The sequence below is a fragment of the Myxocyprinus asiaticus genome, chromosome 4, assembly GCF_019703515.2.
Source record: "Myxocyprinus asiaticus isolate MX2 ecotype Aquarium Trade chromosome 4, UBuf_Myxa_2, whole genome shotgun sequence".
NCBI classification, from domain to species: domain Eukaryota; kingdom Metazoa; phylum Chordata; class Actinopteri; order Cypriniformes; family Catostomidae; genus Myxocyprinus; species Myxocyprinus asiaticus.
This window is the reverse complement of record NC_059347.1, coordinates 11,771,284-11,795,293: the sequence shown is the minus strand read 5'-3', so window position 1 is coordinate 11,795,293 and position 24,010 is coordinate 11,771,284. Positions and strand designations below refer to the sequence as shown.

The following is a 24,010-nucleotide window of genomic DNA, read 5'->3' as shown; positions in this document are numbered from 1 at the left end:
AGAGCACCTTTAAATTATAGAAAAGTTAAGGGAGACAAGAAAGTAGCAGGGAGAAAGGCTCAGTTTGAAGCTGAGTGAGTATGATGACCCTTACTGTACGTGCCAAGAGCACACGCACTCCCCATTGTGCCACAGCCCCAACAAATACAACATTTTAAGGAAATGTACAGCTGAACCACTTGTACACACTCATTACTTACATATGTTAATAAATGAGTCTTACGAGTGCATCTATGACATGGCTAATCAAGAACTGTGAGCAGACAATCAAGCTAACAGTAAAACGGCAACTGCAAGCAATTAGCCATAAAAGTGCTCTAAATTTTCGCACAACTGGGTAGTTAAATGTCAGACCAATTTAGAAAATTGTAACTGCTTTCAAAATCTATAAAATAATATCAGAGTAAATATTATCAGATAAATGTCATGTGGCAATGCTATCAATTATTTCTGTGATGTACTTATTGAGTAAACATGGGGCAGTAGACTCTGGCACTGACAGAACCAAGCGAAACTCGGTGAGGTTATGATAACCAGTATAAAATTAAATCTTCCAGGCACTTTTAATTAACTTTTTTTAACCTTTGTTTCAATCTTTTAGGATGTATGTTGAAGAAACGTATTCTTTATGAAACTTGATTTTCTAAAGAAAATGTGAGTGGTACTTGTGTTTCAGTGGTTGTTACCATAGTGCTGTGTGGTTTATAGCATGTTCTGGGTAGTTGTAAAGCCCACCTTTAAGTCGCTACGATATTCTGGTCCCTAGATGTGGCTCTGGTCCCTCTAAGTCTACAAGGATTTTTTTCATGGCAGAGGCTATTTGCAATAAATGTGAATAGCAACTAAAAGAATCTTCTTTGCACTAAGTGCAAATAGTGTTAGATGCTATTTGTACTCCTAATTAAATACTAATATACAGTATAGTGGCATCACTGCAGTATATTTATTGTGTTTATGTAGAGTCCCACAGACAGCCTACACCAACTCCTACCCCTAAACCTAACACTAAAATTCCCTTACAAAACATTAACCATGGTAACTACTGTATATTAACACCATATTACTGTTGTAACACCATGGTTAATTACATTAAAGCTTCTGCCAAAAAAACATTGTTGCAACAATATTATTATGGTAAAACAATGATTAATTTTACCTGGATCAAACCATTCTCTCAACTCCCCGACCTTCACCGTGACCAAATCACTGTGAGGAAATCAACCTTTATATTGTTATTGTTTTTAAATTATTATTATTATAAGTCATATTAAAGGAAATATTAAGAGTGGAGTCAGGAAACAGGATGGCAAAAAATGGGACAAAAGGCGGATTCTAACCTGGGTCGTCCACATGAAAAAAGCACATCCACACCGTCATTATATACCATGCCACTGCAGCTACACAAGTGGTGCAGTTTATCTTAAATTTCTGTGTTTCCAACAGACAATTGGAATGTAAATAGCCGCAGTGTGTTGCACCTAGTGCAAATAGTCACTAGGTGCAACACAATTTTTTCATCCGTTTTATCGTGTGTCAGGTGAAAACAGTAGTCTGATCATTTTGCAAAGTAATAGCACACCACATCTAAACAAACTGCACCAATTGAGGTGTCATTCATGTCTGTACAAATGGTGTAGGACAAGTTCTGCATCGAAGATTAAAGGTGCACTTACTGTATGTAGTCATTTTTTGTTTATGTTGCAATGGCCTGAATAAGCAATAGTCTTGGTGTTAAAGGAATATTCTGGGTTCAATCAAATTTAAGCTCAATTGACAGCATTTGTGGCATAATACTGATTACCACAAAAAAATATTTTCAACTCTTTCCTCATTTTGTTTTTTGTTTTTTATCGCGGTTACTGTAAGGTACTTACAATGGAAGTAAATGGGGCCAGTCCATAAACATTAAAATACACATTGTTTTACAAGTATGGCCACATGACATAAACATGATATAAGTTCATATTATTTTAGTGTGATAAAATGTAATATTTTAGTTGTAATATTGGATATAATTTAACACATAAGGTTAGTAAGCAATTTTATCACACTAAAATCATGCTAAAATCTTGTTTTTAATAAACAAGCAGTGAGCTGAAGATATTTTTTGTGGTAATCAATATTATGCCACAAATGCTGTCTTGAAAAGCAGTGTGGATGCAACATCATGCAAAAGCAAAGGTTTTTGGTTACTGATTCCATTGTAGAAATGCACTATTTGCAGCCAGCCATGGTTCATATTTTCCGTAAGCGAAAATGTCCAGTAATTGAAAGATTACCCAAAAAAATAAAGCAAGTAATATTCAGCTGATCATGTGATCTCAATATGGCAGCCCCTATGAGGCAGCCTAGCTCTATATACTGTAGAATGAAACTGCTTTTTCTAGACCACTGAAATAACTGGATTCATCATTTCAAATGAGTGTACATGATTTAAACATATTGTTCAAAATTACTATTCATTTCTGTATGGATAAAACTTTCTTATTGTGGAAAAAAATTACTTAGTGCACCTTTGATCCATGTAAAATCTTTAACTGTATGAGCAATAGTAATAGTGATGCTTGCCTCTGCAAACACTAATGATTTTAGCCTCACACTGTAAGCTCTGTGTACAACTCTGCGAGCATTTTTTGAATTATGTTTTATCTAATGAGAATAATATTGTAGTTCCAAAAGCTGTAAGCAACATAGGGCTTTCCTTTGTCTTTTTGTGTTCAAAGAAGACACTGGGAAACATGGATGCGTGTTGCCATGGCAGTGTGAACACAGTAACGAGAGCCATCGATCTGAAACTTATTAACACTAAGGCATGAATACAGACCCAAACTCACATAAATACAACTACCTTTGATGAAATCATTACCTTTGCATTCAACAAGTAACTGAACTCTAAATTTTTTTTATGAGCAGAACATTTGTAATGTTTAGGGATGTGCAAAATAGAGGGTGTTACTGTGCAAACCATCAACAGCTAAAGCACAGCTGGCTGTCAGCAACAAGCTAATTAAACATATCCAAGACTAACACAAATATAAAAAAAAAATCTGGATAAACTAGTCGACCTCACTAATTGACAGGTCAGGACCATCGTGACTCATCCCTTATTATACTGACTCAATTTCACGAACTAATTTCACAAAGAATTGTATATAATGAATCATTTAGCAATTTTAAAACAACTACACCTCACGTCCATGAGTACTCTGAGGGTTTTTTAGTCAATCTGACTCCGAAAAATAAATGCACTTTCTACACCTGATCTTTCTTGACAATGACTTAACCCTGTCAAAAATAACAGGATCAGTACATTAGAGGAAATATACAAAATATGGAACGCCAATGAACGCTAACCATTTTCAATTAACTGCATCTTGCCTATTAACTGTAGCTGTGTTCAGCTTCTTACAAGACAAAATCTCCTATTGATTTTTTCTGTCTCAGAGCTGTGCAGTAGCATTGCATCCTGTAGATAATAAACGTAACAAACATGATGTGCATGTCAGTATTCGTGTTCCCAATTCAACAATGAGGCTAATTTGTTTTACAAACAAAAAATGGTTTTGCAATAAGCATTTTTGTAGTCTAAAAATCTGGCAGCCATTGCATAGAAAGCTTTTTTCTTATATACAGTAGATGCATGTTTAAACTGACAACAAGGGTTCAAAAATTACCAATACAACAAATGCTATCTGTGCAATAAGCATGTTGCATCTATCAGCAATAATTGCCTTAAAACAAGTGCAACCTTACAGTAAGTAGTGTAGTAAGGAAGTCAAAGGGGCCAATCCGTAAACTTTAAAATTCTTACTTTTTCAAAAGTATCGCCACAAGACGTAAACAGTTTGTGTGTTCACATGATTTTAGTGTGATAAAATCGCTCTCTAACCTTTTGTTTTATGTAAATTTACAGTTTATTCGATTTTATAACTTTGCTGCCATGACGACATAACACTGTAAACCAGGGGTGACAAACTCGGTTCCTGGAGGGCCACAGTCCAGCAGAGTTTAGCTCCAACCCTAATTAAACACCCCTGAAGCAGCTAATCAAGGTCTTCCGGAGTGCTTGAAGATTACAAGGAGGCATTTTGGAGCAAGGCTGGAACTAAACTCTGCAGGGCTGTGGCCCTCCAGGAACTGAGTTTGACATCCCTGCCATAAACCCTAAAACTTTAAAACGACAGTAAAAACGACAATTTAAACAACTTTACAGCTCAAATAATGCACAAGTTTTTTTTTTTTTTTCAGAATTTGGAGTGCCTAATTCCCAATGTGCTCTAAGTCCTCGTGGTGGCGTAGTGACTCGTCTCAATCCAGGTGGCGGAGGACAAATCTCAGTTGCCTCGACCGTCAATCCACGCATCTTATCACATGGCTTGTTGAGCGCGTTACTGCAAAGACATAGCGTGTGTGGAGGCTTCACGCTATTCTCCGCGGCATCCACACACAACTCACCACGCGCCCCACCGAGAGCGAGAACCACATTATAGCAACCACAAGGAGGTTACCCCATGTGACTCTACCCTCCCTAGCAACCAGGCCAATTTGGTTGCTTAGGAGACCTGGCTGGAGTCAATGTACAAGTTTTAACAAAAGAATTCATATAAGTGCATGTCTCCCTTTAAACCCTCCAAACAAATGTCCTATTTTTTTTTTTTTTAAAGAAAAGGACGGATGAGTCGAAATTATTATTTGTGCCTGGAATGTTCCTTTAATTATTCAAAGTACTAGAAGGCCATGCAACTTTTGTGTGTGTGTGTGTGTGTGTACATATTTAGAAAGAGAGAAAAAGACAGAGAAAATCAGTTAATTTATCCATGCAAGAGCCCCCTCATTTCAAATAAATGTTGGAGACTGTTGTGTAACGAAAACATTGCTGATAGCAGAAACATTATTCTCGGAGTTAGGTTCTGATATCAGAATATTTAGTGCATTAGAATTAGGCATTTCTTATCATCTAGATATAAACAATCAAATCTAGTGCATATAGTGCATCAAATCCATGAGTGGAACATTATGCAATCAGCATTGATGTAGAAACTCTGTGACCAGCTGCATTCTTATTTGCTTAAAATTAAAGGAAATATTTCTCAGCTAAATTAAAAGGAACTAATGAATTGTCTTTATCAAGCCCTTCAGGGAATTTAGATAAAAAAGAATGCTAATACTTGTAAATCCACATTTTGCCTCCCTGAGTGCAGACACAAAAGACCTCAGTGACATACATTATGGGTTCTCATCATTCCATGTATTATTTCAGTACTCCTACTATAATAGCTTTTGACAGCTCAAGAGGTTATGAGAATGTCAAGCGGAGGGATTAGGCTACATTCTTCCAAATTAAACACTTTTTGATGGTTATTTGCAGCACCATCAGCTCAACAAAGAACCCTATTCTAATCTAGAACTTTTTTTTTTTTTTACTATTCTAAATAAGTTCTTGATGTTGCATTATTTCTTCCAAGACAGCAGTCTATAAAACTCTTTTCAGCTCTAATTGGATACTTTAATTGTTGGAGAGTATCTGTTGAATTTAACGCTTGTATTTCTTGCACTTTGCATACACCGTTCAATTCAACCAATTAGAACATTATACTTGAAAAGAACTGTATGTGTTACAGGCCAAAGAGTTCACGGTTTACTGAGCACAAGGTGTCCATACATTTCTTTATTAACAGTGGATAGGGCTGGCCGCATGCCCTCCTGTGGAAACCGGATTGGTGGTGCTGTAAATAACTCACAGAGGGCACCACAGGGCCAAAAATACAGCCCGGGGACACACAGGTTGTGTCAATCCTAAACCAAAGGTTTATCCCTCAGAACTACTGTATGGAAGGACATCAATGCCTCATTGTAGTCTTGAGAGTTGTATCAGAATTTGTTCAGGATTGGACTGAGAAGATCAGTGAAGCTGTTGTTGCCATGCATGAGGGATGCTTTATGCAATAACATGAGCAACGTTTATTGACAAGGGCGTAGATTTGGCTTGAACTTTGGGGGGGTTACAATGTGAAGAATGTACATGTTTCCATTGATCATTGGGGGGATTGTACTTGCTTGAGGGTTACCTTCCCCCATCCCCCCTGGAATCTACGCCCCTGTTTATTGATAAGAGGGTAAATGTGTATGTGATGCACCATGAATAGGCCTACTAAGGTACTGGCATGAACAATGGTAACATGCCTCAAAAACACAGCAAGGCATGGTATTCTTTGAAGTATAGCCTACTTTGGAGTGATATGTAAACATCGTGGAACATGTTTACTCAAAAAAAAACTAAAAAAAAAAATGTAACCAATTTTTAAGATTTACGCATTTAAATTGCATAACAAAATTTTTATTTTATTCCAACAAGCAATTTTAACAGTTCTGGAACTTTACAGTTTACAGAGACTAGCAGTGTCACAGAGACAATTGTGATCATTGCACTATTTCATTGATATCTTACAGGGAATGGGGACTTTTCTGCTTGTCATTTCATTGAAAAATCGGTTGTTGTTGTTGTTGTTGTTGTTGTTTTTAAAGACTCAATTTAATTTGGTGGAATTTTTTTTAGGAATTTTAAATGCGTAACTCTTAATGGTTCAGTACCGGGGGGGTTATACGCTTTTTCGTTCATGTCAACCACATAGTTTTCCTTTTGTACGGAGAAAAAAAAAAAACTTGAACTGAATTTAAACTTACTTCTCCCGCTGTCCCTTATAAATGTGACGATTTCTTGATAATTGAAAGTTTGCGGATCTTCGTAAGGATAAGCCTCCACGGTGATGTTTTCCTTGCCCAGAATGATGTAAATGCCTTCGGAGAGGAAATAATGCGGTCGATCGTCTTGTTTCAGGTCGTGGAAAATCATCAGCGCGCGCGTGGTCCAGTTAAAATGCGCGTGAAGACAACTGGCAAAGTCCCCCAGCTTCGTGGTGGTCGGACCCGTCCTGACAATAGTTTTGAACTCATCCCTCTTGTCAAAACCATACGCGAGTCCTCCCGCAGTTATCAGCGGGAGTTTCCAGTGGGATGCAAACCGTCCGACCGACGCGACCGAATACGCGCACCCGGGTCCGATGAACGCGTCGGGTTTATTATAGAGTTTTGTATCCACAGCGATTATTTGTGCCTCGTTTTCGGAGCAAGAGCCAAAAGAATCCTCTGTGCTAAAGTTGAGAAGGTTTATCGTGTGTCCCCTTAAAAGTCCGCTCTTCTCTATGTTCTCTTGCGCCATTCGGATAGCGGGGAGCACGCGCGGCGATGCCCACGGATACTTTAAATTGTCGGGCAACATCACTGCTACGGTAATGTTTCCTTTTTCTGTTTTGCATCCCGGTACGAATACGTAGATACACAACACAATGAAGTGATATCCCATCCTTCGCCCAGATCCCATCTTAAGTTATAAGAAGAGCGCGCGAGGTAAGAGGTTATTATTCTCTTCAGTGAGAAAAATCCTCTTTAAAGTGGAGAGAACAATCCATTCATGACGCCTTTTCCCTCTGTAGCCTCAAGACTTTGTTCTTAGACTCTCCTTGTGCTCTGTTTAATGGACTTTCTTGAGTGATGGACTCCAGTCTATGTGATAACATCCATCCAGACGAGTCGAACACAACCGAGCGCAACCCTCAGCACGTCCCCTTGACACACGTCATGACAGCTGCTAAAGGATAGATTAGTTAACGGCTCCCTCTGTCTGTCAGGTATTGTAATTATTACATTACGCGATGAATTTTATTACCAGCTTCGTTTCCTCCATACTCTGTAAGAAATGTTTTGTTAAAGGTGCAGTCAGTAATTTTTTCCTCGGTTTAAAAATTTTACTCTCAAAGTAGTTAAAAGTAGTTTTGAAACATATGTAAAAAATCACAACCACTCGGTTGAGATGAAGACTCCAGTCATATCAGTAACCTTACAAAAGCTGTTTCTCTCTACATGGAGAGGGTCCCCTCATGAAGGCCACCATGTTTGGATCACATGACCAGCCGAATACTACCAGAGATATTTTGAAGAGACAGGCCACTTCTATTATAAAGAATGGGAGAAATTGGAACGGCCAACAGTCAACGGGTGTAGAAAAAAGTCTCGCCTTACAGGTAAAAGAGCCAATCATCTTTTAGATACAGACATCGCCTACCAATCAACTTGAAAACGCACATGCGCATTAGCTAGACAAGCCGGGAAAATTTTTTTTGTTGTTGTTGTTGCATAATCTGGGGTAAAGAAGCACAATTTATGATACCAGTGTTGTCAGATTTTACTGCTGATTTGAAATATGTTCTTTGATCGTAATCTTGACCAAACGTTTTGGAGTTTTCAGTCTTTACCTATTCAAGTAGATAGGAGTTGCACTTATATGTCACTTGTTTGCATGGAAAAATAGCTGCCCAGCCTGTCTGGGAGCGTTTCAAAGATGGCCACCAACTGGACAGACTTGCTAAAAAGACTTTGATACTACTTGCTAACTCTCAGTAACCGCCCTGTTATTGGACACTTTAACTCATGCTGAATCCACACCACTTGGTGTCAGTGTAAGTTCAAGATGACATAAACAAAAAACAAACAAAACAAACAAACAAAAAACAAATTGAGTGCTTCTCTAAGTAACCTTTCAATAGGCTAAAGCAGAGATAGTTTAGGAGAGATGGAACACTGGTATTAAAATGAATGGGAGAAATGCAAACACACCTAACCAGAGCCCTTCTGTCAAGGGGAGCCTACAAGGTTAGCAAAGCAATGCATAACACCGCAGTCCACTAGACATTCTATGAGTGGCACATTGGCGAGGGGACAAGAGGCCATTTTTATTTTATTTTTTTAATGGATGTCTATGAAGGAGATGCTTCATTTAGATTAATAAACTGCTTTTGTGAGGAAACAGCTCATCATTTAATGAATTGAGCACCTGTCCACTAATCTTCAACATGTTTTACACTAAATAGTCATTTTGGAATAAACTATGTGTGGAGTTAGTTTACTATGATAAAATTGCTGTTTGATAAGAGAAATAGACAATTTTGCGACAGGTACAGTAGGTGCCAGTTTACGGCTCTCCTCATTCATTTGTATGGTATCCACAAACGGTAACTCACTGTCATGACACGCTAGTTGAACATTACGTTCTTTCCTATGTTAAAAACGCGGAGGTTGTTATCTAAGTATAGAAGATCTCTATGTAGAGCAGATGTAGAAAATGAACTCCTGCTTTATAGGTAAAAGATCACCTTTAAGATAAAGACATCGCCTGTCAGTCAACTCGAGAATGCGCATGCGCATTAGCTGGACCAGCCTTAAAAATACAGTTTAAAGAGGCTCAATTTATGATACCAGATTTTACTGCTGATTTGAAATACTGTATGTTCTTCGATCATAATCTTGAACAACGGTTTTGGAGATTTCTTTCTTTCCCCATTCAAGTAGATAGGAGCTGTATTTTCATGCCACTTGTTTACATAGAAAATAGATGCTGTTCCAAAGATGGCCACCAAGTGGACTGACTTGCCTTGAGACGGACTTTTTCTAAAGTAAGTTTTTGAAAGTTAGGCTATGCTCAGACTGTCAGTCCAAATCTGAGTTGTGTACATATCCGATTGGAATCCGATCATATTTAGCAAGTCTGAATGGCAAAATATCAGTTTCAGTCTAATCACTCTGTTAGTGTAAGTAGGTAACTACAACAGTGTTTTAGTGCCAAAAGTTTGAACAAACATGACTGAATTTGTTTCTCATAATCTTTGTAGAACGGGGGTCTTCAACATTTTTTCAAGGCCAAAGACCCCATTTTAATTTTCAATATTGTTTATAAAGCATCAGAGCAGAGCTGTATACAGTATAACTTTACTAACATGCAATTGTGGAGACTAAATTAATTTTCTTTTTTACTTTGTAGATTTTCTACTCAGTAGAAAACAAAAATAATGTAAATTAACTAGTTCCTTATTCAAAATTAGTCTCTGTTTTCCCACTGGTCACAATTGTGACATTTGCTATAAGTGTAATGTTATGATTTAAATGAGCCAAAAAAATAATAACAATAATAATTCAGGTAGAAATCAGGTAGAAATTGCCCCTTAATGCAACAACATGTATGTTGCATGTTTACCACTTTTAGTGTTTAAATCTGCATTTTCATCAGATTAATAGCGTAACCAAAATCAATATTAGATGGTTGATTTAACACAGAAACTTTCTTGAAATAAAATTTGCATTTCATGTATTCACAGAAAAAGTTAGAATGAATTGAGAAAGTAAATACAAATTAAGACTATTTAAAGGTGCACTCAATAAGATTTTAGCTGGCTCTTACTCGTCCCATCGGTCCCACCTATTCATGTCTGTGTGTAAATCTTTTTTAATTATCAAAAACTTAGTGCACCTTTTTATTTATTTTTTATTTTTTGGTATGCCCGATTCCCAATGCGCTCTAAGTCCTCGTGGTGGCGTAGTGACTTAACTCAATCCAGGTGGTGAGGACGAATCTCAGTTGCCTCCGCGTCTGAGACCGTCAATCTGTGCATCTTATCATGTGGAGATGTAGCGCGTGTGGAGGCTTCACGCTATTCTCCGTGGCATCCACGCACAACTCACCACGCGCCCCACCGAGAGTGAGAACCACATTATAGTGACCACGAGGAGGTTACCCCATGTGACTCTACCCTCCCTAGCAACCGGGCCAATATGGTTGCTTAGGAGACCTGGCTGGAGTCACTCAGCACGCCCTGGATTCGAACTCGTGACTCCAGGGGTGGTAGTTATAGTAGATTTTTATATCAACATGAACTAAAAACATAGAAAAGAACTAACATAGAAAGCCTGGACTTTGTGTGACCCAAGAGAGGGCATATGAGGTTACTGAAAGTGCTAATGTTGCAAAGAACAATGGTGCTGAGACATGAGAAAACTCTGGGAAGCACAGCAAAGTTAAAGATTAACACAACCAATAATCAAAGTAACTATATTATGCTCAGATTGTGATGTATTATTCACTCAGAATGTATACTTTCATGATAAATTAATTTAAAATGTTATTTTTTCTTGGATTAAAAGCCAGGTTCCCACCATTAAAAAGAGGTCAGAGGCTCTGTGAAATAATGGTGGGAAACAGAATCCATTGAATACAAAAAATATTAAGAGGGAGTACACATGAGGTAATGCTAGATAACAACTGTATAAAAAAGGAGGGTTTTGACCAAGAGAGTCAGATCTTAGCTGACATCTCGGGTTTGTTGGTTTGCTCAGTAAACTCTAACCTTTGACACCTGGAACTCCTAACTTCAAGAGTTTTCTTACAGAAAGGGGAGAAAAGTTCCCTATCTGTCACTCACTCGACGTTGGTGTTGATGTAGTGACACTAGGAGTCACTCTTGGGAGCCCGAGACACCTCTGGTCTTTGATAAAAGGCCAATGAAAATTGGCGAGTGGTATTTGCATGCCACTCCCACGAACATACGGGTATAAAAGGAGCTGGTATGCAACCACTCATTCAGATTTTCTCTTTGGAGCCGAACGGTCATGCTCATTGAGCTGAATACTACTGTTCATTCACCTCTGCTGGATCTGATGGCGCATTTCAGCGGCTTCTCCCTCCTCTGCACTGGTGCACTGCAGAGAATGCCCCTGGGCACTTCGGCAGAAAAACTAGAGAGTATATTTTCTGAAAGAGCATTTTTCCCCTCTAAAAGAGTATATATTTCTCTAAAAGAGCGCACACACGGAACGTCTTTTTAAAGACGCGTCTTTTTAAAGATGCTTTTCCGATTGTGTGTTATTCCTGGTTGTGCTCGTTATCTCTCGCCTTCTAACGGTCACGATCACTGTCTTTTGTGTCTGGGTACTGCTCACGCGGAGACAGCGTTCGTGGATGGTCATGTTCTCATTGCGAGAGTCATCACTACATTGACACCAACGTCTCGTTCCCTCCATCAGGGAACGGAGGTTACACCAGTAACCATGACGTTTTCCGTGCTCCACAACATAAAATTGGCGACCACAAAGGGACTGGCACAGGGCCAAGGGGGGCTGCTGTGGGCTTACTTGCACTGACTGTACAAACTCACTGGCGCCAAAAACTGAGGTAAGCAATTTTGCTTAAATGGTGTTTTTGTGAGGTCTGTTGCAGGGTTTGGCCCAGGTGGTAACTCTAAAAAAGGCCTTTCCAGTCTCGAACTGAATTAAATGACTAATTGGATGAAATAGAGAACTGGGTTCCAGGTTTCAAAAACTGTGCATGCAAATGTAAATATGTCTTGTAAATAAGTTGAAGCATGCAAATCCTATGGATACTGCACCTCTAGGCAGTGCAGGGGTGAGCAGCTCTGGTAGGTCACGCAAGAGGCGTGCAAATCCTATGGATACTGCACTTCTAGGCAGCGCGGAAGAGAGCAGCTCTGGTAGGTCACCCAGAAGAGGGGTGTTTTGAATTCTGCAAATAACATTGAACGCAGTGACACCAGTGAGGATAAGGAGCCCACATGGATGGTTTGCCTTTGAACTGGCTGAGAAACAAGGAGCCCACATTGGATGGTTGGCCTTGATCTCAAAATAGCACTGCATTTAGGGAAATTGGCAGGCGCTCAAGAGGTGTGGTCGCCCAAGAGGGGCATAGTGATAGTTAAGATGTTTTGATATTTAAAAATACGTGCTGAATAGTGTAAATATGTTGATGTAAATAAGTATTTTGGTTGTGTTGTGTACAAAAGTAGTTGCATTGCTGTTGTATGTTGGCTGCATTGGTTGATGTGTTTATGATGACTGTATTGTGCTTATGCTGGCTGCAATGTGCTATGCTGTATGTGTGTGAGATCAGGCTGTGAGTGTGTGGTTGAGTGTACTGATATGTGTCCATGTAATTGTTTTTCTCATAAGAAATGTGCTGTAGAGAAACAGATATTAGGCCTAGTATTTGATATTTATAAAATGAATGATAAAAATTGTGAAAAGAAGTTAGAAAAATCGTACCAAGAACTACAAACGTTCCAAGATATGGGCTATGCCAACTATTTGGACATCATCCAAATTGTAGTTGGTGTGATCCAGATAAAGAAACTAAATTAAAGTTAAAAAAGCACCTGTTTCTCTCTTCCACAGTGGGAGTAAATGAGTACAGGATTGAGAGTGTGTGACTGAGAGAAGGAGAGTGAAAAGAGGGGCCGAAGTCATAGTTGTACTTTAGAATTATGTTGTATTTTTTGAGAGCTCTGTATTCACAAAGGCCTTATGTTTGTAAAAAGTGTGAAAGTTTCTGTGTTTGTGAAAATGTTTGTATCTGTGTCTGAAAGTGTGTGTGAAGTGACTGTGAAGTGCGACTGTTTGTAAAAGTGTGAATGAAAGCAAAAAGTTAACTCTTAGCTGGCTGGATAAGGTTCAGTCTTGGGCTGTTCTTTTCATGCCATGAAGGAAGCGTAATATAAGATTAAATAAACTGTGAAATAGCAAGTGGTGTATCTGTGCTTAGAGTTAAAGATCGTATTACATTATCTGGACAAACAATAAAGTTTTGAGTCCAGTGTAATACTTTAAACTAAAGTCAACTAAATAATTGGATTTTAAACAAAAGTTGTATTGAAGATAAGTGTAGTCACATTACAATAAGGTATAATTATGGCAAACACTCCAGTGGAAATACTAACATCTAGAAATCCACTGTGTAAAAAACTGATTAATAGAATCTTAAAGAAAAGGGAAAGAGGAAAAAAAAGTTGAAACTGACTAATAAGAATTTTTTTTTCCAAAACCAGATTCTATTTTGTAACGAGTATGAAAAGTAAACCTCAAATGTTTATGAGAGAATACAGTTTTGAACTATATTAAATTAAACACTGTAAAGTCTTGATATTTAAATGTAAGAACCCATGATTATATGTTTGTTTTTGATTTTCTATGTGTTTGAGTATGTCTGGAGAGCAAATTTTCATGTGAGTTGCAGCTTTATCGATGTAAACTTGATCAACCAACAAAAATAAGATAGGTTGAGTTTATTATTGTGTTAGGGACTGTGTGATGGAGAGATTGAGTGAGACGCTGCTCTGAAAGCAGAGTGAGTGGGAGGGGTTATACTCCATACTGCAAATGATTGTTTGCAGACTTTGAATGGGAAAACTCGTCTCTCTTGGTGTCTCCACTCAGACAGGGGCGCCCCAAATTTAGAAAAGATAGATAGCAGATTCTTTTAGTTTAGATACTTATTTTTCTTTTATTTTTTGGTTTTTGGTTTATATACACAATGTAGGCATTGGTTGATCATGAGTACCCTGAGAAGCTGCCATTGAGACTAAAATTAAAGGAAAAGATAATTAAAAATGATATGGATCATTTCATGTTCTCTGCAGTTCCAATCCGCTGAAGTTGTGCTCTTAATACCTGGTTTTCTGATTTTTATGTGTGGCAGCCTTGACAACATTGTGATGCTTTTTCCTTGGGTTTGATCTGTGACCAATCATACCAGATAAAATGGAAAATAAAGTTCCAACCTCCAATAAGGAGGAAGAACTAAGCAAACATTGTAAACAGTTTTGTTCAGATGCTCTGATATCTAATAAAATAGAAGTTTTCTTCTTTTGAAAGTGCATATAATGGAAAATGTTATCCGTGCTAGAAGTTCTGATTTTAAGAATTAGGAAATATCTTCTATGTATTTGATTGTAAAAATGATTGATAATGCTAAGGAAAAATTGGTCGGTGGTGGCGGGTGAAACCCATGGAGAAACATTAAGATTAAATTGAACATCATAACTTCCTAAATTATGAATGTTAATAATGTCATATTCATGAGTATATTCTGTGTGTGTCTCTGAGACATTGGCTTTGTTGCTTATCTGGACACCGTTCAAATTGTAGTTAGGGTGGTTCAGACAAGAAACGCAGTTGTTAAAAAAATAAAATAAAAAATAAATAAAATTATAGTAAGAAAAAGCATCTAGTTTTTTTCTCTCTCTCTCTTCCTCTCTCATGCAGTGAGATGGAACATTGCAAGGCTGAATTGCGTGCTGTGGAGACCGGTAACTCAGCAGACAGAGAGCAAAAAAGGAAAGGGGTTGAGTGAGGCAGACAGAGAGAGTGAAAAATGCAGGGCACTGAGCAGACAGAAACACAGAGACACAGCGAAGGCTTTTTCCTCTGTTTTCCTCCTTAAATAGCAAACTAATGTGGACACAGGCCGTTACTGAATTTGAGAGAATACAAAGAAACAGAAACAAGAAAAGAAATAGAATTAGAAAGACTATTAATGGAAACACAGGGAATTGGTAATCATTTCTAGAAAGAATCTGAATACGTAGACTGTGTAGGCCAAAAAAGGGAATTGACAGAACAAAAGAAAAAAGAGTTTCTGAACAAATTGACTACAATCACAAATTTAAAGGAAATAGAACAGGAATGGCCAGCTGTAGACTGGAGATCTATAGTGGACAAACATTTGACCTTTGAACCATTGGTCCAGTTGAATGATCTTTATATGTTGAGTCCTTCTCAATTGGGGAAATTACCCATTGACCCAGTATATGTGCCTTATGTCAGAAGGAATTCAAGAAGCCGATGGCCAAAGGGGGCAGGAGGGGCAACAATTCTAAGAAATGGCTACCTTATGATAAGATCAGACATAGGACCAGTGCAGTGGAAATGTAAGACACTATTCCATAAAGACAGTAGTGGAGAAATAGCACCAATTTACACAACAAATGGAACTGTAGGAAAAGTGAAAGTAGCAATTGTGTTAAGCAGAGATCCAGAGCGGAGGTGACAGCTGTGGGTGGAAGTATATGGGTGTTAAAACAAAAAGAAATAACAGCAATTAACCACTGTAAATAATGAGTGATTCTTATAGAAATAGGAGAGGAAGGGGAATTTTAAACCAAGAGAAAAGGGAAGCCCTGATTGACTTCCTTGAACCTTTTCATTTAGAATATTGTGATAGAAGTGAATTAAATGTTTCTGTAGTTTCATGGGGAGGGTGTCATGTAGAATTAACCCCATCTCTCACTTTTATGCATTGGGCAGGAGGAATAGCTGCCACAGGCTGCTGATTTGCTGAAGATGAGCTTTGGAGTTTTGACATAATTAGCCTAGGAGGAGACATTATCTGGATGCAGATTCACATTGGTTAGGAGCAGAGCAAGTGCCTGTAAAACCATTAAACTGAAAACAAATAAATTCTATTCTGAAATATCTGAGAAAGACCAATAAAATACTTTAGGAACTGTGACAAGTCCTCAACCCAGCAAAAGCCCAGGGGAAGTCAGGGGTCGGATACTTTTAGTGATACTCGTCTGACCAGCCTGGTGAAGACTAGTTAAAGATAGATACGAGCTGGGGTTAGAGAGGTACATTGAAATATAATATACACTGTGATAATAAGTTAAGCAACAATGACATCAACACCAGTAGAACAGATGTGCTCAATGTATCCAATATGTAAAGAAACAATAAGGGAGCTGTCTAAAAAATGGGGAAAAAAGAACAAAGAGCTTAAACGCAAAATGGCCAGCAGAGGGAACATTTGATGTGGCTCTGTATAGAGAAATGGAAGCACTGATCAAAAATCACAAAGCCAAAAACAAGAGCAAAAAAGGGAAGATAAGAGAGAAAAAAACAAGTATTGCAGTTGTTTAAAAATCATGGAATAAAATTAATAAAAGCTGAGAGACAGGCAAAAAGACCAGTAGATGATAAAAGTGAAAAAACAGAGAGACCACCTCCCTATGCACCACCTCTTGGCCAACCTGCTAAACAAATGCCTGCTATATCAGGAACAGTAGAAATAAAAGGGAACATAGACATAAAATATGATAATGCTGATAGGGACAGTGAAGGTGTAAGCATTAGAGAAGAAAAGGGAAACATAACCTCAGAAAGTGTGGAGATCATGAACGCCTATCAAAATGGGATATCAGCATTAGCTGAGATGAAAGGAAGACAAGAAGAAAAACAGAATATGTCACAAAGACAAGCAGACCTGAAAAATGATCAAGAAATAGAAGAGGAAGATAGGCCACGGGCAAAAGTTACACCTAAGAGAGACTTAACAAAAAGGCTAAAAGCACTGGAGCAAGAGATAGTGGAGACTGGGGAGCAAATTGAAAGGGAAAAGCAAAAGACAAGAGAAGAAAAATGCAGAGCACGTTCAAACAGCCCTAAAAGAGAATATAAATATGTCACAGGCAACCTGGTCCTTGAAGATGTTCGAAAAGAGAAGCCATGTTGGACAAGAGACCAACAAAGAAGATTGGTAAGAACAATGAGCATGCATCTCCCAAGTGCATACCCAAGCAATGTGCATCTCACCAATGAATGGTTAGAAAGCATGAGAATACCTGAAGAACGACCAAGCGAAAGTGACATGTTTGATGAAGAGCAAGGCTGTGAACATCAACCCAGAAGATATCCAAGTGACATGCAACCACACAGTGAAGAGCAGCAACAATATTTCAATGATCCAGAGATCCCCAGTAAATATTTGAAAAGAAAAATGTGCCATGGGCCAATCAGGATCTAGATGGACTGATAGCACGCCTTCCAGACATCCATGAGGGGGCTGGAAAATGGATCAGAGTAGTTGAAGATGAAACGACAGGAAAACTTCTAGCGATTGGAGATATCAAAGCATTATTGGCGAAATGTCTAGGGGGATCCAAGACGAATGAGATCCTTAAAAAAATTTATCTAACAGGAGCAATTGATGATACACAACTGGATGGAGTTGCATTTGACAGATATCGCACCAACACAAATGGATCCAAGATCACTGAGAGGAGAACCAATAAATGAAGCAGAAAATCCTACCACTTACATTCAAAGATAACTAAGAAGATGGAAACAAGTGTTGGAGAGAAACCCGGAAGCAGACCCAGTAATGACTACATTCAAAAACAGTTGAACTAATGTCAGAAATGGAAAAACATGTGCCTGCTGAACTGTGGTCTCAACATGATACAGATGTAGGTTTAGTAAAATCTGCTAATCCAATTAGAATTAAACTTAAACCAGGAGACTACCAAGAAAACAACAATATCCGTTAAAACAGGAAGCTGTAGAAGGAATTAAAAAGACAATTGAGGGATTGAATAAGGCAGGGGTGTTAATTGAAACAGTAAGTCATTGCAACACACCCATATTGCCAGTTGCTAAGGCAGATAAATCAAAATGGTGCTTAGTGCATGATTTGAGAGCAGTTAATGAGGTAACGGAAGACTGGCCTGCAGAAGTTTCAAATCCACATTCGCTGTTGATTAATGTTCATCCTGCTGCCAATTATTTTACTGTTATTGACCTGTACTCTGCTTTTTTCAGCATCCCTCTAGCAGGGTAAACAATATACATACACAGAAAGCCCCAGGGATTTAAACATTCACCACATGTGTTCAATCAAGTTTTGAAAGCTGATTTGGAAGATATTAGATTGGATAGCACATTGATACAATATGTAGATGATCTGTTGATTTGTTCAACAACATTAGAACAATGTCACCAAGACTCTATAAAAGTGCTCACTAAATTAGCTTAAGGGCGTCACAAGGTCTCAAAAGAGAAACTGCAGTACTGCTACCACAGGTAGAATACTTAGGATGAATCATTGCACATAAAACTAAAGCTATATCACCAAGCCAATTGGAAGGTATAAGCAAAGCACCCCAACCACAAACAGTGAGACAAATGATGACCTTTTTGGGCATGACAGGTTTTAGTGCTGATTGGATAGAAAATTATGCTATTAAAACAGCTCCCTTAAGAGCACTGATGAAACAGACAGGGCATCAAAATCTCCGAGTTCGACTAACATGGGATACGGATGCATTGATAGCCTTCGAATCATTGAAAAAAGAGCTTCAGACAGCTCCAGCGATTGCAAAACCAGAGTATACTAAATCATTTCATTTGTATGTAGCAGATAGAAGAGACGGATATGCATCAGCAGTCTTAATACAGGAGACCTGTAGTGGAAGAAAAAAACAACCAATAGCTTATTATAGCACCAAATTGGACAATGTAGCACAATGCTACCCGCCATGCTATCAAGGACTTGCAGCTGTGTATTTTGCTTATGATAAAGCTTCCACTGTGACAATGGGCTATCCAGTGATAATTTATACTCATCACAAATTAACAGAGTTATTAGAGCAAGGTAGATTTGTTTTAATGCAAGCCAAGTGTTTGACATATTCAGCACTGTTAACTTATCCAGATATTTCCATAAAACGATGTACAACAATAAATCCAGCCAATTTCATTCCTCTAGAAGGGGAGGAAACACCTCATGAATGCGTAATAGACTCTCTAGCTTTTACTCGTTTAAGACCAGATCTGGAATCAACACCAATCGTAGAAGCAGAAGCAGATTATCATCTAGGAAATCATGCCGGGTATGCTGTTGTCAAAAGAGATGACACATTTTTTTTCCAATTGTGATGCAGCATTGTGAGCAGCCATGCTCAACACAATTGGCTGAATTGAAAGCACTGACTGAGGCTTGTCTCTTAGTTAAAAATCAAACTGTTAATATTTATACAGATTCCGCATATGCACATGGAGTATGCCATTTATTTGGAGCAGTTTGGAAACAAAGAGGGTTCAAAAAGACTGATAGGACACCAATTCAGCTTGGTGACCAAATAATCAAGCTCATTTCAGCCATGATGCATCCAAAGAAATTGGCTATCATCAAATGTCAAGCACATAAAAAAGGCAATGATTTTGTTATTCAAGGAAACAATGCTGCAGACTTACATGCCAAAAAGGCCTCAGGATGCCAAGTAGCAGTAATAGCAACTGTATCAGTTTTGCTTCAGCCTCAACCACAATTTGATGACATTGCACGAATGCAACATCAAGCTGGCCCTGATGAACATGGGGTATGGCAACAGAGGTGCGAGCAGAGATGTAAATGGCATATGGCAATCTCATGAAGGACATATGATTGCACCATCAGCACTCCTTACTATTCTAATTGCAGATGCGCATGGTTTTGACCATTGCGCAAGGGGGGAGGTAATTAGGAAAATAAAAGACAGGGATATTGGTCCCCATATCTACAGGCCATGGTAGATGAATTTTTGGCTGAATGTCAAATTTGTGCCCAAAACAATGTCAGAAAGGGTACATCGGCACCAATGTCACATACCAGTCCCAGAAGGACCATTTAAACATCTTGTAATGGATTATGTTGACATGGCAAAATCAATAAGAGGAAAAAGATACATGTTGGTGATAATAGATACACTATATTGCCAAAAGTATTCGCTCACCCATCCAAATAATTGAATTCAGGTGTTCCAATCACTTCCATGGCCACAGGTGTATAAAATGAAGCACCTAGGCATGCAGACTGCTTCTACAAACATTTGTGAAAGAATGGGCCGCTCTCAGGAGCTCAGTGAATTCCAGCGTGGTACTGTGATAGGATGCCACCTGTGCAACAAGTCCAGTCGTGAAATTTCCTCGCTACTAAATATTCCACAGTCAACTGTCAGTGGTATTATAACAAAGTGGAAGCGATTGGGAATGACAGCAACTCAGCCACGAAGTGGTAGGCCACGTAAAATGACAGAGCGGGGTCAGCGGATGCTGAGGCGCATAGTGCGCAGAGGTCGCCAACTTTCTGCAGAGTCAATCGCTACAGACCTCCAAAGTTCATGTGGCCTTCAGATTAGCTCAAGAACAGTGCGTAGAGAGCTTCATGGAATGGGTTTCCATGGCCGAGCAGCTGCATCCAAGCCATACATCACCAAGTGCAATGCAAAGCGTCGGATGCAGTGGTGTAAAGCACGCCGCCACTGGACTCTAGAGCAGTGGAGAAACGTTCTCTGGAGTGACGAATCACGCTTCTCCATCTGGCAATCTGATGGACGAGTCTGGGTTTGGTGGTTGCCAGGAGAACGGTACTTGTCTGACTGCATTGTGCCAACTGTGAAGTTTGGTGGAGGGGGATTATGGTGTGGGGTTGTTTTTCAGGAGCTGGGCTTGGCCCCTTAGTTCCAGTGAAGGGAACTCTGAATGCTTCAGCATACCAAGAGATTTTGGACAATTCCATGCTCCCAACTTTGTGGGAACAGTTTGGGGATGGCCCCTTCCTGTTCCAACATGACTGCGCACCAGTGCACAAAGCAAGGTCCATAAAGACATGGATGAGCGAGTTTGATGTGGAAGAACTTGACTGGCCTGCACAGAGTCCTGACCTCAACCCGATAGAGCACCTTTGGGATGAATTAGAGCGAAGACTGCGAGCCAGGCGTTCTCGTCCAACATCAGTGTCTGACCTCACAAATGCGCTTCTGGAAGAATGGTCAAAAATTCCCATAAACACACTCCTAAACCTTGTGGAAAGCCTTCCCAAAAGAGTTGAAGCTGTTATAGCTGCAAAGGGTGGGCCGACGTCATATTAAACCCTATGGATTAAGAATGGGATGTCACTTGAGTTCATATGCGTCTAAAGGCAGATGAGCGAATACTTTTGGCAATATAGTGTAGATTCAGCAGATGGGTAGAGGCAGTACCATCAGCAGACCAGGGAGCTCAAACTGTGATAAAATTTTTGACCAGAGAGGTCATTCCAAGATTTGGCATACCATCTCAAATTAGCTCTGACAATGGTTCAGCATTCATTCAAAGAACAGTGAAAACAGTGATAAAACAGTTGAGAATAAAACAAAGACTAGGGTGTGTCTACCATCCACAGTCCCAGGGAATGGTAGACAGAGTGAATGGAACTCTCAAAGCTAAGATCAATAAAATTTGCATTGACACCAAACTCAATTGGGTAGTTGCTCTACCCCTTGCATTGATGAAATACCGCATGCAGACCAATAGAATCACTAATCTAACACCGCATGAAATGCTAATAGGCAGACCCATGCCAGTACCGTATTTGAGAGGTCCTTATGATGGTCCACCTTTAGAACAATTACAGATGGGGCTAAGGGCTTGCATGAGACAATTAACTGCTATACACGAAGCTATTTATTCACAGGAACAGAACAGGGGACCCAGACAGGAAGAAGTGCCATGTCCCATAGTTCCTGGAATGAACCCAGAAGGCAAGGACCATATAAAGTAGTGAGAGCAACCCCAACAGCTGTACAGGTTGAAGGTAGTACAACGTGATATCATTTAAATCACTGCACTAGGGTGCCTAAGCTGAGGTTACCAAGACCAGCAGAGCAAAGAGATAGAGCAGAAGATCAGGAATTAGAGTCTCCTGGAACTGAAGGAGAACCTGAAACCCATGACCAAGAAAGAGCTGAACAAGAGGAAAGCCCAGAGCAGGAGAGAGAAAGTAGTGATGCTGTTACACCTCATTCTAGGGCAGCTGAGCATGCTGAAGCTAGAGATGAAGTACAGCTGCAGGAGGAAGTACGGCAACCAGTGGGGTTAGAACTGGAAAGTGAGGAAAGTTCTGATGTGGATCTTACTGTTGGTACACCTGCTGCAATGGATACCACAGACTCAAGGTCTCCCAGACACCAATCCCCAAGCCCTATCAGTGACCACTCCTCAGACTCAGAGCTGGCAGGGCCTTCCCAACCCAAATTCTCACCAAGGCCAGGAGAGTTTCGAACTTCTCAGAGCTTGATGATATCTGCTTCCATTAAGTCAATGCAACGTACTCAAGTCAATAAATCTATTAAAAAGAGGTCCTTTGACCCCTCATATGACGATTATGATTATGAAGATCAGTCCACAGATTCTAAGGCAAAGCATAAAGAAAACACTCAGACTACAAGATCGGAATATCAGGCTACAAAACCACCACTTTCTCCATACCAGCCTATGCAACCGCCAGTAACAATGATGTATGATGATTCAGATTTTGAAACTTAGCCATCATTAAGAGAGGAAAGGCTGTTAGAAAATGCTCATCAAAATGACTGGTTTAGATGAGCTGAATACACAGTAAAACAATCAGGAATGTCTAGTTGCGTGTTATGTTCACCATCACCTATGAAAAAATGTACAATAGTCCCAAACCGATATGACTATATACACTGTTTGCAGTATTACTCCAAAAATTGTGTTAAAGGGGAAAGAACATCTTTTTGCCCAGCTGAATGCCTGGCATTTCTAGGGAATCCAGAATTCAACAAATACTATGACAAGGAAGGCTGGGGGGATGACTGTAGGTGTCTAGATATTCAAATAGATACGAGAAAAAGAGAAAGCCCCCTAACATATGTAATAAATCGAGATCTAGAATATGAGTGCTTTTATAAATCCAAAGGAGAGGCAGATATTGGAGAATTTCTAGATGACAATATGATCAGGGAGAAGTGTTGAAGTTTAGCAGAATGATATTTGCAACGGCCACAATAAAATAAAATTTCCCACTAATAGAGGGTTCGAAGTGTGTGGGTAAACTCACAGGAAATTGTCTTATAAATTGTGAGAACCAAACTCTAGTCTTCCCTGTAATAAAAATATATGAGGAACAAACAGCAGCCATAGCAGATTACTTTTGGATTTGTGGAGGAAGACGGTTGAGAGCTATATTACCTAAAATTTGGAAAGGAATATGTACTAGAGTAAGACTTGTGCAAGAAGTAACCATGGGACCCCCAAGAATCTGAAACCCAGACTGAACCAAGAAAAATTGTCGCAAACAAATGCAGAGTAAAGAGATCATACAAACCAGACCCTAATGTTTATTTAGATGCAATCGGTCAACCAAGAGGAATACCACAAGAATTTAAGACCAGAGATTAAATAAAATCAGGCTTTGAGTCTATATTTGTATGGATAACACCCAATAAAAATGCAGAATGGATCAATTACATTTATTATAATCAGCAGAGATTAATTAATTGCACTGATGAAGCATTGAAGGCCTTAGGTGAACAGTCAGTGGCAACCAACAAAATGACATGGCAAAATAGACAGGCCCTAGACTGGCAACTGGCAGAAAAAGGCAGAGTTTGTGTAATGTTTGGAGATGACTGTTGTACTTATATCCCAAATAATACAGCTCCTGATGGATACTTTACCATAGCCATGAAAAAGCTGAAAAATTTACGAGAAGAAGTGACTGCGAATGCTGGGAGTGATC

At 39.2% G+C, this 24,010-nt stretch overlaps 1 protein-coding gene across 1 annotated transcript in view; it reads right to left on the bottom strand.

Annotated features, from left to right (window-relative positions):
• Positions 1-7,572, bottom strand: part of LOC127433789 (atrial natriuretic peptide receptor 2-like) — a 79,608-nt gene extending 72,036 nt beyond the window's left edge. The window contains exon 1 of the mRNA XM_051686002.1: positions 6,685-7,572. Within this exon, the coding sequence (XP_051541962.1) occupies positions 6,685-7,381 (697 nt within the window). The 5' untranslated portion in view covers positions 7,382-7,572. The remainder of the gene's footprint in view (positions 1-6,684) is intronic.
• Positions 7,573-24,010: the final 16,438 nt, after the last annotated feature.